We start from the raw sequence: 18,098 nt of genomic DNA on the forward strand, positions 1-18,098 counted from the left end.
GCCAAGCCGTGTCTGGGCTGCCAGGTCTTACAAAGATGGCCTGTCAGTCATCAAAGGGGAATGACACCCCCTCCCATCCCTCTCGCTGGGAGCTCTGCATTGTCCTGTGTTCACCGAAAATTCTGAGGGGTTTGCTCACTGTGGAGTCTTTCAGATTAAATTTGATGAGAAGTATTGCATTAATCGTTAATTATCTTGATAATAATTGAGTTTGGCACATGCACTTAAATTATGTGTCTGAGGGGGCACCTCACTCCCCTCACGAGTCCCAGTGCTGGGGGTCAAGTGGCATCTGGGAGAAGAGAGAAGGCCATGATCAGGCCAGTGTTTCTGTTCTGGCCGTGTGGCCATGAGATGGCCTGAAAACTCTCCTGCTACAAACTCCAGATAGTTCTGTTAACACACGTAGACACGATTGAAACTGCACACCTGAGCTGACCAGGAAGTCAGGGAAGGATGGGGGCCCAGAGGTGGGAGCCTGGGTGGGAAGGTGGCTGATGTGCCACACGTGCCTGTGTCTGAGAGCCAGCTTCCACAGAGCCCAGGCCCGGGCAAGGCAGCCATGAGAGCCAAGCCTGCTGAACCCCAGGCCCAGAGGCTCCACCAGCAAACACCGCCCGGGGAGACCTTGAGGAAGTGAAGCTGCCATCGAGACGGCCCCTGGGACAAGCCTACACACACATGCACACGCACACACACACACATGTACTGCCTGGGATGTCTAGAAACCACAGCCAGGCTTTCAGTGCACAGCCCCCAGTGCCTGGAAGAGGGGAGGCCCACCTCCTGACAGAATTCACACCCACATAGTTCCTAAGGGATTTCCACATAAAGTTCCCACAAACATGAGCTCAAAGAACCACAAAATCCCTGAGGCAATGAGCCACCTCGAGTGACAGTGGCAGACTTTCCTAAAAAGCCTGTAAAGCTGGTGATGCCCTCCCTTTTAAAGGCACAGAACCCAGAAGCAGAGAAAATGGGCAGGCGGTGGGGGGGGGGTGCACAGCGGGGGCAGCAGGATGTGGGTCGTGGACACTGCATATCCCACCGGGCGAGGTCAGGGACATGGGGAGGACACGCAAAGCTGTCGTCAAAGTGGTGGTGGCCAGACCCCACCCCAGGCTCCTGGGACATGGCCCTCCTGCCCCAGGGGATGGCCTTCCCTGGAGGGAACCAGAGTCTCTGGCCCGGGTGACAGACACGAGGCACGTGTGGTTTAAGTGGACGTTCAGGACCCCCACAGTCCCTCCCCCACAGCCCAGCAGAGGCCAGAAGACCCAAAGGTGACTGTCACCAACCCAAGAAGCAAGTTGAAAACAGTACAGCGGGGCCACCCTGCAAGTGTCCAGTCGAGCAGAGAGGTTCAGCCAAGACCGGGCCTTGGGACACCAAACAGGAGCCCAAGGAGGGGACAGCCAGGGATACTTCCCACAGAGGGAGGGGTGGGCTGGTGACCCTGGGACCACGTGGCTGCCATGCAGGCGTGGATGAGCGGGATCTCAGCGCGAATCCACAGACATGTGGAGCGCCACGCTGCAGAACGCACAGGATGAGACACAGGTTCTGCGGGAAGCGACGGCCGCCCAGCTCTGCAGCTTCCTACCTTGTCATCGTCCTCGCAGGTCATGACGTTGGAGAAGGGGATCTCCGCCTTGAACATCTTCCGGCAGTGCATGAGCTGCACCAGCAGGTAGCACACGGTCCGGAACCTCAGCCTCTTCGCGGGCTTTATGTCTGACAGGATCAGCCCGGGGAACACCTGTGCGGACACGGCACACACGTGGGGCACCGAGGCTCGCTCCCCACTCACAACCTCCTGGGTCCCTGTGGCTCGCAGGCCTCCCTCCTCAGCCCCTGCCTTCCACCCCCAGGTTCTCGGGGGACGCCAGCCCTCCCGGGGTCCACTCCTGACCTCTCACCTGGCCCTTCTCCAGGCCACGCTAGCACCTATGCTCCTTCACACACTTCCCTTCTTCAGGAGTCAACTCACCATGCCAAGCCCACCCCGAGCCCCATTTCTCCTCCCCGGCCTGTGCCACTCCCACTCCAGTACCCCAAGTCACATGGAGACCACTGCATCCCAGAGCCTGAAGAGCCCTGGCCCACAGGCACATCAGGACAGGCAACCAGGAAACTCTCCATCCTGCCCAACCTGCTGTGACCTGAAGCAGTACTGGGCCACCTCAGCCCTGACCCCTCACCTCAGCCCTGACCCCTAACCTCGGCCCTGACCCCTCACCTCGGCCCTGACCCCTCACCTCGGCCCTGACCCCTCACCTCGGCCCTGACCCCTCACCTCGCCCTGACCCTCACCTCGGCCCTGACCCCTCACCTCGGCCCCGACCCTCACCTCGGCCCCGACCCTCACCTCGGCCCCGACCCTCACCTCGGCCCTGACCCCTCACCTCGGCCCTGACCCCTCACCTCGGCCCTGACCCCTCACCTCGGCCCTGACCCCTCACCTCGGCCCTGACCCCTCACCTCGGGCCTGACCCTCACCTTGGCCCTGACCCTCACCTCGGCCCTGACCCCTCACCTCAGCCCTGACCCTCACCTCAGCCCTGGCAGCAGCTCAGTCACCCTCCATCCATCCCATCCAGATGACTTTCCCTGGGCAGGGGGACCCCGAGTGCCCCACATAAGATGGTCACAGCCCTCCTGTGTGCACAGCACCCCCATCCTGACCCCTGCAGGGGTTTCCAAGCCCGTTTTGCAGGAAAGGCAGTGAAGGCCCTGCCCCTGAGAACTCCAGCTCAGACTTGACTCCCCCACACAAAGCTAAAGGGCCAGGCCAGGGCGGGTGGCAGTTCCGCCCCAGAGCCCCAGGCCTGGAGAAGCGTGATCCCAGAAGACGCAGGAGCCGCTGGTTCTGAGAAGGGCACACAACCACCGAGGCAGGGGTGCTGGCGCCCACCTTTCGCCGGTGCGAGGGCACAATGAAAAAGGTCTCGATGTTGTGAGTTCGCAGAAAACTGTTCCTCTCCTGCCCGTGGCCCGGCTCCACCTCATAGTCACCGTTCAAGCACGCCAGCGTCGCCTTCGTGATGTGGACCTTCCTGCAGAAAAGGAAGCAGAGATGGGGACCGAGCGTGACCCTGCAGCTCAGAGTCAGGGCACAGCCTCCCCTGAGCGCCACGGGCCTGGGCCCCCAGCTAGTCTGGCCAGTGTGCAAGGCCGCAGGCCCTGTGGGTGGTGGCAGGGGCTTCCCAGGCCATCGGGCATCGCAAGCTCCACAGGGAGCACTGGGGGGAAAGAAGACGGAGGGAAGACTGGAGGGTAGGACAGGCAGGGAGGGTGAGAGCAGGGGTGGCTGGGGGGAGAGGGGAGAGGGGCCGGGGGGGAGAGGCAGTGAAGTGACAAACAAGCAGAGGTGTCCTGAAACCCCCATGGTAGATGGACCGAGCCCAGCATCCCTCATGGGTCAGCAAAGGCGGTGGTCAGGGCTGCTGCTGGTCCCGCTGCCACACATGAGGCAAGGGGGTGGGGACAGTGCCGTGGGGAGGGCGCGTTCACCCTCAGGCACGTGTGTCCTCTGGGAGGGGAGGGCGAGCCTCGCAGTTGGAGCACCTGAGCAGGAAGGTGGGGGACAAGGCAGCACTCCGGGCCTCCCTGGGCCCTGAACCGTCTGCGGAGGCCACCGATGGCCACACGCGCCCTGACCCAATGCCTGTCCTCTTCTCGTGGCTCCCACATTCCCCACCTGGCACCCCCGCCCCTGTTCTCCTCTCTGCCTACTGCTGCCCTTCTCAGAGGACTCAGCCCTGTGTCATCTTCTCTCCTTCTCCTGGGGGCCGCATTTCAGTGGCCCTGTAAGCCCGACTCCTAGATTCAACCTCCGGCTGAGACCCCCACCCTGCCCCTCACTGACCTGTCCCCTCAGTGCCAGGGAAGGCTGACAGGTGGCAATGGACCTGTCCCCACCCAGCCCCAGGACCCCCAGGCCTGGCCCAGCCCCCATTCATCACCCCCAGGCCATGCTGTCCACAGTTCCCAGTGGGGCTCTAACCCCAGCACTTCCCACACAGAAGGAAAGAGCAAACCGAGGACAACAGCACCTCGGACAGCGCCCAGGACCTCTCACTGTCCTTTCTGCGGGTGCTGGTGGCTCCCAGGGGATGGTTTCCCTGGTCCCTACTGGGGGGTCAGGTTCAAATCCCGTCACTCACCCTCAGGGCCCAGAGCGGGGCCATAGCCTGCCCCGACTTACCCAGGCAGGCCAGCGGCCTCCATGACGTTGGCCAGCGTCACGTCGTTGGACCACACATCATACTGCCACTTGCGCAGGCCCAGGACGCCACACAGGACCCGGCCGGTGTGCAACCCCACACGCATGTTCAGGGCCACCGCGGTGGCCTCGGCCACAGACCTGTACACACAGGCACAGGGTGTGGGCTGGGGCCACCGTCTGCCCCTCGAGGCATGAGCACAGGGCCGGACCGCACTGTCCCTGCCGTGGGGACAAAAGTGCCAGCATCTCCTGCCTCATCAGCCCAACCCTGAGCTGTGGCCCCAGTCAGGCAGGGGCTGCGCCAGGCAGGTGCCCAGCTACCCGGCCACTGGCCATGTCACACAGCATCATACCAGCCCACCCAGAAGGGAAATGACCCTCCCATGTGTCCCAGTGACCTGGTCAGGGGGCCCACCTGCTGGCCGATGCCAGTGTGACAACCATGGGGCACATCTGACAGTCTCTGAGGCCCAGAAGCCCTAGGAACGGTCAGGGTTTGACTCTGAGATCCACAACTGAGGTGGAGGCTACAGACTGTCCCATGGGGAGGCCCAAAGCTCTGCACGCCTGCCCTGAACGGTGGGCGGGCAGACTTCAGGGACGAAATTATGGCCTGTCCACTGGTGGGGAAAACTAGAGAAAACATGTGAACACTGAGACCAGACCACAGACCCACCTGCGCTAGCCACTTTCCCAGCCGCTGACAGACCGGCCACCTCCCCACCTGCTGACAGACAGGCCACCTCCCCACCTGCTGACAGACCGGCCACCTCCCCACTGCTGACAGACCGGCCAACCTCGGACTGCAGCCCCCAGCTGAGGGACATGGGACAGCGTGAGGCCCTGAGGCCTGGCCCAGACAGCCTGGGAGGTGAGGGCAGCGTCCGGCACAGGACATGCTTGTTGTACCAGGTGATCAGAGGTGGTTTAAAAGCTTCTAGACGGAGAGAGCGACTGAGGCCGTGGGGGACGCAGGCAGAGATGCCCACGGCACACGAGGGAACGTGCAGGTGCCCCCACCCTGCGGCTCACTCTACGTGGCCTGTACCTGCGGTCGCACAGCCAGAGCAAGGGGAACACACCGTGGCCACAGGGAGGCCACTGACGCCTTTTTTCTGCATTTTCCACTTTTCCCCAAAGGGCAGAGTGATTTTATTTTCAGAAAGTCTAAAGTACGTGGCTGAGGAAGCCACAGGCCTGTCTGATGTCCACCGAGGGACAGTGAGGGAGGCCGTGGAAGGGGAGGGATGAGACTCAGCGCCCGTCTAGAAGGGCCGGGAGGTGGAGCCAAGGCTGGATGGCGGCTGTGAGGGAAGGAAGAGCAGGAGCCCGCAGGCGGGTGCACAGGCCACACCACCGCCACCCCAGCCACCTGCCCCCGCCCAGCAGGCACCCCGTGGCTGAGCCACCTCGAGGCTCCCCCAACACAGGAGGCGCTCTGAGCCTGAGATGTGAGTTTGAGCAAAATGTCACCCTGCTCCCGACAGGGGCCGAGTCGTGTGCGAGCCAGTGCGGGAAGCAGCCTCGAGGCCCAGCCCACACGCCGCCTCCCAGAAGCCCCCTCAGACTTCTCCCCGCAGTCACCCCCTCATCCCGGCCCCTTGTCACTCTGCTTCAGAAGGACAGCTCAGGTCAGGGGACACCACTGTGTCCACACAGCCATGTGGCCAGAATGACCCACACTGACTCGAGACCTGGTGGACACCCCAGGTCCCTCCCAGACTATGGGACACAGTCGGTGGACACACTGGGCCCTCAAATGAAAAATCTCACTGAAAAGGATGAAAGACGAGAGGCTTCCAGTGAGGGCGGCACAAAGAGGCCGGGAATCTTTCATCAGACACCGTGGATGTGACCAGGACACGAGGACATCGCAGGGGGCTGGCAAGGAGAGCGGGAGACAAGGCAGGTCCTGAGGCTCTGGCCGACAGGCAAAAAGACACTGTCCCTATGTCCAGTCCAGCAGAAGAGATGACAGAGCCAGGACCCCCGGGAAGGGCCAGGCCCAGCAGCCTGAAGCAAATCCCGCAGATTCTGAGACCGTCCCACGACACCTTCCCAGTGGTTCCTGGTGGTTATTGACAACCCACGAGTCAGTCACCCCCCTAATGTCATCAGCGGGAGAAGAGTGAGTGTGGACAGCGGCGGGGCAACAGGACTGGGCTGTCCCTGCCCATTTGGAAGCCATGTCCATGAGTGTTGCAGGCACTTAAGTGGAGGCCACCGGGGGGCATGGGGGCATGGCAGACAGGACACCGAGGGTGCTGGGCCCCCTGGAGAGCCCCCGCCTCCCCCAGGGCAGCACTCGTGCTTTGTCTGCACGTGGAGCCTGTAAATACCTCCAGCTCCCTTCCCGCAGGCGTGAGCTTCCTGCCACAAGCAAGCAAGATCAGCCCTCACCTGCTGGACAAGCAGAGCCCCAGCCTCAGCCTCAGGGGAGGTCAGCACCCAGTGTGGCTACACGCTGCTGCCCTGGTGGGCATTCCTCTTCGGTTTCCACGGTGACCCTCTTCAGCTCCCGTCTGTGCTCACACATGCGGCAATGGGCTATCGTGTCTGCACAGGCAAGCGGTCCTGGTGGCCGTGCTGCCAGCAAAGCAGCAGCCTGAGGGAGCTGAGGCGGTGTTTCTCCCGATCAGGCAGGAGCAGCAGCCGGGGCCACAGTCTGCAGGAGACGCTGTGAGAACGTCACAACCGGCCCCTCCCATCCCTCTGCCTTTGGATCGCGTCTGTCCTCAGTGCCCCAAGCCTGCAGCAGACCTCTCTGTGGCCCTGCCAGGGACACCCCTGGACAGCAGCCTCTTGTCCTTGTTTGTCACCCGGGGCCACCTCAGGGCCTTCCCAAAGAGGTCTGTCAATGGCCACCAGAATCCAGCCTCGTGGGCGTGGGAAGGGCCTCCTGGAAGAGAGACGAGCTCCAGACAGAAGGAAAATGCTGCTGAGAACACAGACCTCGCCGCCGTGCCTTGAGGAGCAAACGTATTGCCACAAACGCCGCTGGCTAAAGGCCTGGACGCCAGTTCTGCTCACTGTCCTCATGCTCCAGCCCTTCTCCACATGGCCTGTGCTTCTAAGTTTCTGAGCCGAAAGCCCCGCTCCAAGAAGGAAGCCACACACTGAACATCCGCCGGTATGGGCCACCTCGCCCTTCGATGGATGTATCTGTTTGTCCTGCATGTGTGTCTGTGTGTAGGACGTGGACACATGCCAGTGTGGCCAGCAAGGAGCCTCCAGCATGCCAACCGTGGCCTTCCCCAGAGGGCTGTCCCCATCTGACAGCCAGCCACAAGGATTTCCGCTCGCGGTACCTGGCTCTGTGACAGGCAGAGGAGGAAGAAGGGCTCGTTGGGGCAGGAGGCCATCTGCGGGGCTGTCTCTCTGACACCTTCTTTCCAGAGCCAGGCACTGGTTGCAGGGACTCCAATTTGTCCAGATAGAGACTCAGCATCCCAGGTCCTCAGGAGCAGAAGCAGAGGGCAGCGTCAAGAGGCTGAGCAGGACACCCAGCTGGCGTGCGGCAAACTGCCTCAGCTAGCAAGACCCAGAGTCAAGGGTCTCAGCCTGGCAGGACCCCAGGGACCTGGGGCCGTTGACTGAAAGGCCAGGAGACACAGCCAGGGGACACTGTTTGCTGGAACAAATGCTCCATGGAGCAGAGAGGCAGGCAGGTGGGCCCAGCCCCACTCAGCTCAGTGCCAGGCGCAAACCCGAAACTCAGTCACAAGGTTCCTGGACAGGACCAGGGACATGCCCCCTCCACACACACACCCCTCCCCCGCGCAGAAGCATTTTCTGATATAAAAGTCAGATCGAAAGGCAGAAACGGGACTAGAGGACGACGCAGAGCAGGAGGTCCCGAGCCCATGTGGGAAGGGGCGCCGGTGAGCACAAACAGCCTCAGACTGCATCCTCCAGGCTGGACGGAAGGCCCCTTGCCTCTTCACGCTTGTCGATTACAAGGACGTGACAAGGCGAGGCTGGGTAAGGAGTGGCAGGCCAGGCCCATGATGCTCCAGGAACACTCACCTGCTCCATCCAACCCTCACCCCACAGAGAGCACCTGAGACCTGGTCGCCTGCCCCAGGAAGACGAGCACACGCGGTTCCTTTCCTAGTGGAACTCAGCTGGCTTTGGGCCACGTCTTTACCCGGGCAACTCCTTGACCATCTTGCCCCGTGAAGCTCTGACGGCCACTTTTCTGGGTAACTAATGCATACCCGGCAACACCTGGGTTACCACGGACTAAGAATGCGGTCCCAACAAAGTGCAGAGGGGGTCACGGGGGCTCCACAGACTGGGTGGCACTTCCTCACCCAGGCAGTCACCCTGCGGAGTGGTCCTCTGCTGCCCTGGCACAGGTGACCCACCTGGACAGACAGGCCAGGACGGCACCAGCCTGTGGGGGACTCCTGGGGCAGAAGGGGGTGAGCGTCCACGAGGGACACGACGGGCCCTGCGGCACTCACGTCATGGTGTCGATCATGTCCAGGCCCATCTCCACGCAGCAGTGGGCATGGTCAGTCTTGGGCTGGGTGAGGCCAGACACACAGTAGTAGCAATCCCCCAGGATCTTGATACGGCGGCAGTGGTTCTCCTTCGGGCGAGAGGCAAACAGCACGTCAGTTACAACCCGGACCGGGCACCTTCCCCACCACCAGATGCGGTCACCACAGAGCACAGGGCACCACCCATGCCAGGGCCCATGGCCCGACCCAGGGGACTCCCCCATGGGCCCCATGACTGGGATCAGGGTCCCCCACACCTGCGCGCAGGCCTGCTCCAGGCAGGGGTCCACCCACTGGTCCTTCCGCTCAGGAACCCCACAGACCCTGCCAGGTTGAGGAGCCACCTGGGGAGCCAGCTCCTCTCCCGAGGCAGGGCTCTCGCCCCCAAGAGGGGCTGGCACAGGCTCCTCCTGAGCGCATGTGACAGGCCCTTGGAACATGCCGGATTACCCCACCCACCCAGGAGGGCAGGTCACACACATCTGCGTGTCCCTGTGGCTTTTAGCCCCGAGTCCAGGCACACAGGACGTGTGAGTGGCTCTCTCCGAGGAGCGGCCTCGTCTGTCCGATGCTGTGCACGTGAGATCAGCCTCTCCAAGCCTGAGGTCTGCAGAGCCCAAAGCTCCAGACCCACCCTGAGAACACACCCACAGCTTCCGCTTAACTCTGAGCCCCAAGCCCACACAAACGAGCTGACTCCTGCAGCATCCTCAATGCCGTCGGTCTGGGGTTCGAGACCCCTCCCTCCCAAGGGTGCATGGAAGTAACAGCGCATACTGGCACACGGGCACTAGTCTTACAACTTCAGATGGGTCACCTAATTCTGGAGGTCTCGGGTGACCTGCCCCGCCTGGTGGCATCTCTGTGGAAGTGTGTGTGGGTGACCATGGGTGTCCGTGTGCTCCCAGCTGGCTCTGTGGAGTTCCCAGCTGTGTCTAGGCCCCGTGACTCTGAGGCCTCCCTTCATCTGTGCGTGTCCCCAACACCCTGTCCCTGGGACGACAGGTATTTAGCATGAGGCTGCTGAAAGGGTAGGTTTGTGTCAGTGAGTGAATGGTCTCAGACCCGACAGGCAGATTTGGGGGGCAGTGCTGTCAGATTCAAAGGAGAATTAGGGGCTGCCACAAACAGCCTCACCTGTGCCTCGAAGACGCAGGGTGGGCCCCACAGAGAAGGGAAGCCGCTGGGGGGTTGGCACAGTGGGCTCTGCAATGGCAAGCCCCACGGGAAGGAGCCGCTGCTAGAAGGAGGTGTAAGCAGAGTCTGGGGGGCCAGCGGAAGACGTGTGCCGTGACTCCCCAGGGAGGCCGAACTCCGAGTAGGGACATCTAGAGGCAACAGGCAAGCCCACGATCGGTGGTGCGACAGGCAACATGGGTAGAGACCATGTTCCTGGTGGGGTGTCGGAAGGAGCGGCCGTCCTCAGCGGGACGGTCAACACGACTGGAGTGTGGGTACAGCCCGTTAGTGTAAGGGGTTCCCCAAGATGCAGAGCTGTGTCCCTCCTGGCCAGGTTCTACCGCAAGGCAGCCGACATGGCCCAGAACACAATGGGGAAGCAAATGCTAACACATCGTCTGGTTTATTCATCTCAAGTGTCCTGGTTTCTGTTAGCAAGCCCGAGAGACCAAAAAGGCCATTTTTCACTGGTCGGTGTTTTAGAGTTTAAACTCTTCCTGTAAATATTGAAGTCAGCACCTGGAGCTCCCTCCAGGGAGCGTTTGTGATGCCTGAACAGCTGTTTCCAGCCAAAGCAAAGGAAACAGACCAGGGGAGGTGGCTGGAGCGCTGGCTTGGAAGGGCTACGAGTGGCAAGACATGACGACAGAAGCCCCTCGAGCAGCAGCGGGAGGGTCTCATGCTCTGCCTCCCGGTGTGGTCTGCAGCCTCCAGACAACTCTGGACCCCTGGCCCGGCCTAAGCAGGCAGCCCGGGAGCAGGCAGGCAGAGACCTTCCCGCTCCAGCCCCTGACCTGCAGCCCGCCACCACCCCAGGCCCATGAGGAAGGGAGAACAACTGCGATTCTAGAACCTGAAGGTAATCCAGCCCCTGAGGCCACCTCTGAAACGGTGGGGTCCAGCAAGGCCAGGGGCTGACGCATGGATGGGATTCTGGGATGGCAGCGGCTCCAGGACCTGGGGGCAGGGGGTGTGGGGCTGGAAGGGATGCCCTTCAGGCCCCGCTGCTGAGGAAACACTCTCCCCCATCTCTATGTCTCTACTGGTGGCCTCCATGCAAATGAGGCACCTTGGTCCTCCAAATACCTACTCATCTCTCAGCACACAATCTCTATTTCCTGCTAACGAAGGTTAAAGAGACCCAGGTTCATTGGGGAGTTCAGGAAATTAGAAATCATGCCTGATGCCTCAGCAACAACCGTGCCGATTGGGGGTGTTCCCTCCCAGCCTCTTGTCAGCGGCACCCCACATTGTGCAAACACACACACACGTACACACGCAGGCATGCACGCGTGCACACACATGTACACACGGAAACACGCACACACCCAGAAAATCAGGGTGTCCCTCTCTGCTGCCTGACATTCGACTCCATCCATGAACTCGTGGTCCTGGGTCAGATTTTCAGCTGGGGGTGGACTGCACAGCTGCTGCCATGTCCCCCAGACTGTCCCCAGATCTGGTTTATGTGCTCACCATACTCCACCAATCATCTTGCTCAGCCCAATCCTGCCGTCCCAAAATTATCAGCCCCAGTGTCCCCCGTCCCCAAACTGTACGTGCCCAGGCTGAGGCCTGCTTGCCCCGCCTCTCTCCCGGGCGTGTGCCGTACCCCACAGCACATACGAGCTAGTTTGCCAAAAGAGCAGGGTCCAGCATGAGTCGCCGCTGACCACAGCTCACCACCAAGCAGGGTTAGGCCCGAGCGTGGCCAGCGCTGAAAGCTCACAGGACTAGCTGCCATTTGCCGGGGACGTGAGGATAAGGTGGGACGTCCTCACAGCTGCCCGCTGAGACCTGGCCCCTGAATCAGGCCCAAGGAAGTGTCCGGAGCCAGGGGCATGAGGAGGCGTGGACATTAATACACATGTGAGCTCGGAGCTCAGCGGGCAGGTCTCTGGCCCGGGACCTGCTTCTACGGGTCCCTTCTGCAGACATCCGAGCAGTACAGAGAACTGAAAACACTGCACTCACTAACACAGGTCACAGCAGTCACCTTTCCGGAGTCACAGGTTGAACGACACGCCGACCACGCCCTGAGGTATGCTTTGTGCTCTTGTCCGTCCGTCCATCTGCCTGTCCATACAGAGGCGGCCCCACAGCCGAGCAGGGCCTCCCACCCGCTCCTCACACTCCTGTCCCACTGTTCCTGGGGGCTGGTCCTCGGGCGTCACCAGGGCTCCCAGGTGTCAGTGTTTCGGGACAGCATGGACTGGCCGGCCCACAGGCAGGCGTCCCTGAGGAGAGCCCACCAGCAACTCAACAAGCCCCATGGGATGTGGGCACTCAGATCCGAGAGGAAGTGCCTCCCGCACTTGTCCAGCCCCAACTGCCCAGTGACACGAGTGACCAGTGGGCCACCTGCACCATCCTGAATCCCACGCGCCCCTGCCGTGTGCAGGGACAGCCCCACGGAGGCTGAGAAGCTTTAGCAGTGTGATGGGCTCTGTATAGAAACAGCCCCTGAAGTATTCCGGGTTCATGACCAGAGCCCAGGATGGGCTTCCATCACCTGTCACGCTGAGGGGCGAGGCCAGGACCCATGCAGACGGCTCACTGACACGAGGCCACGCCAGGATACAGACTTGTCCCGCAGCCGGCATGTGGCCTCCTGGAACCAGCTGAACATACATGTGCTTCGTATAGCCACTCACTTGCCCACTAAGAGACCTGACATCCAGAGAAGGGCCCATCCCCCCACAGGTGTGGCACAACACTGAGCCCCAGACAGGTGTCTCCCCATCAGCTCAGACGGACGTGACGAGCTTCCCAAGTATACAGGGCATCAGAGCAAAAGCAAACCTAAAATGGATTCAGTAAGTGGGGGAAAGGTCAAAAGCACTGTTGACTTCTGCATCCTGTCCGTGGATAAGGGGCAAACAAACCATGTGCCACCCTGGAGCCCAAGGCAAACACGCTCCATGTTTGTCTACCTGCCGGCAGGCACCTCCTGAGGAAAGGTGTGTTTGCAGCACAGCTGTGTATACCTTCCACACCCACACACCTGATGGGCCCGTGCCCCCCACACCAGGTGCGCAGACAAGACGGCCCAAGAAGACTAGAGAATATATTCTAAATATATACAGTTCCATCAATGCACAAAGGAACCAAAAGGAAGCAGTAAATGGACGGAATGGGGCTGATGTAATTTGGGGCTCCCTCACAGTCACCTCGACAAGGGGACAGGTCCACACTGAACCTGTGGAGATGGGAGTGTCTGCATGGCTGCTGCTCCACGGACGAACGGCAGCAGTGGAGACTGTGCAGAAGGAAACAGAAGGAAAAAGAATCCAAAACGTAGAATAAGAGCACCTGAGCTCTGGGGCACCTGGGGTCCCCGAGGGGACGGGGAGGGGGCACAAACGGTATTTAGAAAAGGGTGGTGAGCTTTTGTCCAAATACAAAATGATCAAGGTGCCAGAGTAGATTTTACAAAAGCAAAACCCAACACTTAAAGTCAACATTTTACATAGAAAGAGATTAAAGACAAAAGGATGGGAGAAGCTTCCCTCCTGACGAGAATCACAGGGTACTCGGAATGCTGTATTAATTAACAGGAGACCAGATCACGGAGCGCAGAGGAGGATCGGGAGGAAGAGGGTAATTTCTTCGTGAGAAAAGACTTAATTCAGCGTGAGGAGCTACCAATCCTAAATGTTTACAAATCTGATAGCAGAACTTGGGAAAACAATGAGCCAAAGCCGGTCAGACTGAGAGGAGAAGTGCCCGCCAACCAGATTGGAGACTCCGGGTTCCCCTCTCACTCGCCAGGAGCAAGTCCCAGGAAACCCTAAAGATCCCCACACATGGGCACCGCACCAGCCAACTGGCCTAACTGCGGTCCACAAAACACTCCTGAACACAAGATTTCTAGAAAAGCAGGAGACACAGTATTTTCCAGCACATGTGGGTCATTCACCAAAGTAGACTATTTCTGGGAAATAAATTGAAGAGGATTCAAATTTAAAAAGTATGTTTTCTGGAATAATGGAATTAAATTTGAAGTAAAAACTAGAAATATCTTTGGAAAATCCCCCCCAAAAAAAAATCCATTGGGTCTAAGAAAGATCAAAAGAGAAATTAGAAAAAATTTTGAACTGAATAAAAATAAAAATACAACATAGAAATTTGGGGACGCTGCTAACACAGTACGTCACAGGATATTCATAGCTAAACATTTCTATTAGAAGAGAAAAAAGATCTCAAATCAATGGCCTCAGCTTCTACCTTAAGAAACTACAAAACAAAGAGCAACATAAAACCAAAATACAAAAAAAAAATAATAATAATAATAATACAAATCAGACAGAAAATTCATACAATAGAAGACTGGAGGAATCAATGAAACCAAAAGCAACTTCTTCAAGAAAATCAATAACACTGACAAACCCCAAGCCAGGATGACCAGGGGAAACGGGAAGACACAAATTACCAAAATCAGGAACAGGAGCGGTGACAGCACTACAGAGTCTAGATAGTAAATGGGTAACAAGAGATACAGTGAATAACTTTATTCTAGTAATTTTTACAACTTAGATTAAATGAACAGATTCCTTGGAAGACGAAAACCAGATCAAGCTCATTCGAGGAAGAAGAAAAAGGCCAACCTGACTACCCTTGTTTAAAGAAACGGAATCTGTAGCTAAAAACTTCCATGAACAAAAGTGCAGGCCCAGATGGATTTACACATTTAAGAAAGAAATTATACCAATTCCACACAAACTCTCCCAGAAAACTGAACAGGAGGAAATACCCCTGAGCTCTTCTGTGAGATACGCACCACCTTCACACCACATAAAGACAACGTAAGAAAAGAAAGCCACCAAATAACATCCTTCAGGAACATAAATGGAAAATTCTAAATAAAATGTTAGCAAATCAAAGCCCACAACACATGAAAAGGGTAAGACAGTCTGTCCACGTCGAGCTGGTGCCAGGAAGGCAAGGCTGTTCTGACGTTCTACCATAAATCGACGTTATTCATCATATTTGCAGAGTAAAACTAGAAAACCATAGCACATTGCTGTAGACGCAGTCCAACATTGGACAAAACTCGGCATCCACTTCTGAGAGAAACAAAATGAGAATAAAAGGAAATTCCACAACTTCATAAAAAGCATCCACAAAACCGTAGGGCTAGCATCACACTGAGAGATGAAAGACTGAGCTTTCCCTGTTACCATCAGGCACAAGGAGGCAGCTCAGGCAGCTGCAGGGCCTCTGCCAAGGCCGGCGGGCAAGGGGCTGTGACGGCCACCACGTCCCTGTGAGCGGCCACAGCCTCACCGCACTGCCAGCCCGCATGGGCCTGGAGCCCTTTACAGCAGGCGCTGGCTGGGCGGATGCACGGCTTTCTCTCTGCAAACCCAGCACACGGCCCCAGGAATCACGTCACTGAGCAGTGAGCTGACACAGCGGTGACCATGTTGGGCAAGCCCACTTCTCAGGCAGGTGGGACCCCAGACCCAGCTCCAACGACGTTGGAACACAGGACTGCGCTTACCGTGGCCAGCTCATCAAACTTGCCGAAGAGCTCATTCAGCAGCTTCACCAGCTCCTGGGCAGTGCACTGGGACGCCAAGCCCGTGAAGCCCACGATGTCCGCAAAGAGGATGCTGCAAGAGAGGGGGCGCTGCGACCTCCGCCGTGCACGACACACGCCCGCCCCTGGAGCCACCTTAGAACAGACCTCCCCATTATTCCTCAACCCAGGCTGCAAACCAAGGCTCTGTCCTCCCCATCTACAGGCTGGGACAAGCCACACTCCTCGTGGTCATGGAGGGAGGAGACGCTGCAGCCATCCAGAGCGCCTGCTGACCCCTCCCAGGGCATGGGGGAGCTGCTCCACGTCCACTGGACTGCCCCCTTCCCAGGGTGGCCCCATGACAGTTGTCGCTAGTGGCACAAGAGCAGGAGTGACGTGCTTTTAAGAAGTACGGGGCCCTCTGCACCCTCTTTCATCTCCTGCCAGCTGACACAGGTGACACGAGGCCTGGACATTGTTGGAGCCTGATAGTGGATCACTGTGCTGTGCAGAAGACAAGGGCACACCTCCCTTGGAGGGAGGAATGGAGGGAAGGAGGGAGAGAGGGAGGGAGGGAGGACTCAGAAGTACAAACAGCATGTGCAAAACTAAGGTGGGCGAGAAACCATACAATGACTTGTCAAAAGCCGAGAGCTGCAGACGGGCCAGAACCCGGGTACAAGCTGTAAGCAGTGCAGCACGTCTCCAGGATGAAGGCTGCCAGAGCCAACCCAGGAAGGGCAGGAGGGGAGCAGGGTGAAAGCTGGGACCCTACACCATTCACGGCAACGGGACCCCAGGCAACCTGTCTAGCACCCCACCCATCAGTGCTTTCTTCTGGAAAATAAGGACGAGACTGGAGTCCATCTCGGAGGCTGTGAGGGTTAAATGCATTAACAAGTGTAAGGCTCTTAAGCAGATTCCCTGCACTAATGAGAGCAGGGCCTTCTCAGGCCTTCCCTGAGCGTGTGCACAGCCTACGCTCGCCTTCCGCTTCCCAGAGCCCTTCAGAATGCCCATGGACATCTCGTTCCTCGGCTTCTCCGTTGTGCTTGATTCCCTAGCGCTTGCCTCACTGGTCGTGCTGCCTAAGACAGCTCCGGTGCTAAGCAGTTACCACTGATTGTTTTCATCCAACACTCTGGACAGAGGCTGTTCACACTGAGCTTTGAATCAGCTCCCAAAAAGACAAGCCCGTGCTCGCAGGACGCCCAGGGAACTTCCAATCAAACTATAAGTGTTCTCTCACAAAGGGGCTGTGATGACTCCACGGAACCCAGTGTCTAGAGGAGAGGTACGTCCTCCTGGGTCCAAATACTGGCCCCCACGCGGGGTCTTCAGTGTGCCCCTCTGCAGGAGGACAACACTGGTCCCTACCAAGAGGCCCAACTGTGGGAGTGAGTGTGCCCACAGGTAAGGAGCTCAGCCAGACGGCAGTCAGCCATGCGGGCTCGCACACGGGGAGAGCCCGGGCCCTGCATGAACAAGTAGCAGCTCAAGCGACCCCGTCTGCAGCACTGGACAGAGACCATGAGGCTTTCTTACCCATTTGTGTCACCGGCCCCAGTGGACAGGGAGGTCTAGCACCAACACCAAGAACCAGCAAAGAACAGGGGACGGGAGAGCAGGATGGGGTGTCCAAACCATCTCCTGCCTGAGTGACACTTAGGTGCAGTGCCACCCAGACTGGCAACGTTAGGCGGAAGTGCAAGATTTAACATGACAAAATACAGACTCTTTAAAAACAAACAAGCGAAGTTGAGAGAGTCTGGGCAAGCTGTTCCCAGCGGGTTGTTTCCTGACCTGTAACGTGGGAACAACAACCCCACCCCAGGGCTGTCGTGAGATGGACAGACTGTGGAAGAGGAGGACACCCGCCTCAGACCCAGCACCAACTAGAATAATGCTGAGCTGTTAGCCTGAGGCAGGAAATTCCCAGCCCAAAATGCCACTCACTGCTCAACACCACTTAGCGCCAGAGCTCCGACCTCTCTGGCCAACACAGGAAAGAGGAGTTGCTGAATAATCAAAAACAGCAGCTGTGACAGGTGTCACCTGAGAAGCCACCACTCCACCCCCCCTGTGGGACCTGCTTCCCTGCCAGGCAGGTGCTCACCTGGATCTGCTGACACACTCCTGCCCCCTCCTCCCCTCAAACTGGGCCCTCTGCCCACCTCAGCCATCACCTCCCACCTTCGTCACCTCCCACCTCCATCACCTCCCACCTCCATCACCTCCCACCTCCTACCACCTCCCACCTCCATCACCTCCCACCTCCATCACCTCCCACCTCCATCACCTCCCACCTCCATCACCTCCCACCTCCATCACCTCCCACCTCCATCACCTCCCACCTCCATCACCTCCACTCCCACCACCTCCCACCTCCATCATCACCTCCAGCTCAGCTCCCAGGCCCACTGCCCCAGTCAGTGTAGCCCTACCTCACATTGTCGTGCCGCTGGATGTAAATCTTGTGGAAAATCCTCTCAGGGGGCTTCAGGAAGTCCTCCTTCATTTCCATGGCAACGTTCCGGGGCAGGAGGCTCATGAGCAGCCGCTCCTGGATGGGAGCAATGGGCAGCGTGAGACAGCAGGGCCCTCCCTGTGCATTGTCCACGTGCCTACCTGGGACGCGAGGCCAGCACGTGGTCCGGTCCTG

General features: G+C 58.7%; 1 protein-coding gene across 3 annotated transcripts in view; it reads right to left on the reverse strand.

The window, feature by feature from the left end:
• The window catches only part of ADCY1 (adenylate cyclase 1), a 55,496-nt gene that overhangs the window by 26,904 nt on the left and 10,494 nt on the right, over positions 1 to 18,098 (reverse strand). For 2 of the 3 annotated variants that reach the window (XR_012498943.1, XM_074341081.1), the window contains exons 3-9: positions 17,881 to 17,999; positions 15,416 to 15,527; positions 8,695 to 8,822; positions 6,002 to 6,109; positions 4,208 to 4,366; positions 2,915 to 3,056; positions 1,604 to 1,759 (exon numbers count right to left, since the gene is read on the reverse strand). Coding sequence is in view for 2 of the 3 variants with exons in the window: in XM_074341081.1 (XP_074197182.1) it covers positions 1,604 to 1,759; positions 2,915 to 3,056; positions 4,208 to 4,366; positions 6,002 to 6,109; positions 8,695 to 8,822; positions 15,416 to 15,527; positions 17,881 to 17,999 (924 nt within the window). In the remaining variant the exon portion in view is untranslated. The remainder of the gene's footprint in view (positions 1 to 1,603; positions 1,760 to 2,914; positions 3,057 to 4,207; positions 4,367 to 6,001; positions 6,110 to 8,694; positions 8,823 to 15,415; positions 15,528 to 17,880; positions 18,000 to 18,098) is intronic. The other variant, XM_074341082.1, reaches the window with a different exon arrangement.

Source organism: Rhinolophus sinicus, linkage group LG09 (genome assembly GCF_036562045.2).
Source record: "Rhinolophus sinicus isolate RSC01 linkage group LG09, ASM3656204v1, whole genome shotgun sequence".
Lineage (NCBI taxonomy): Eukaryota > Metazoa > Chordata > Mammalia > Chiroptera > Rhinolophidae > Rhinolophus > Rhinolophus sinicus.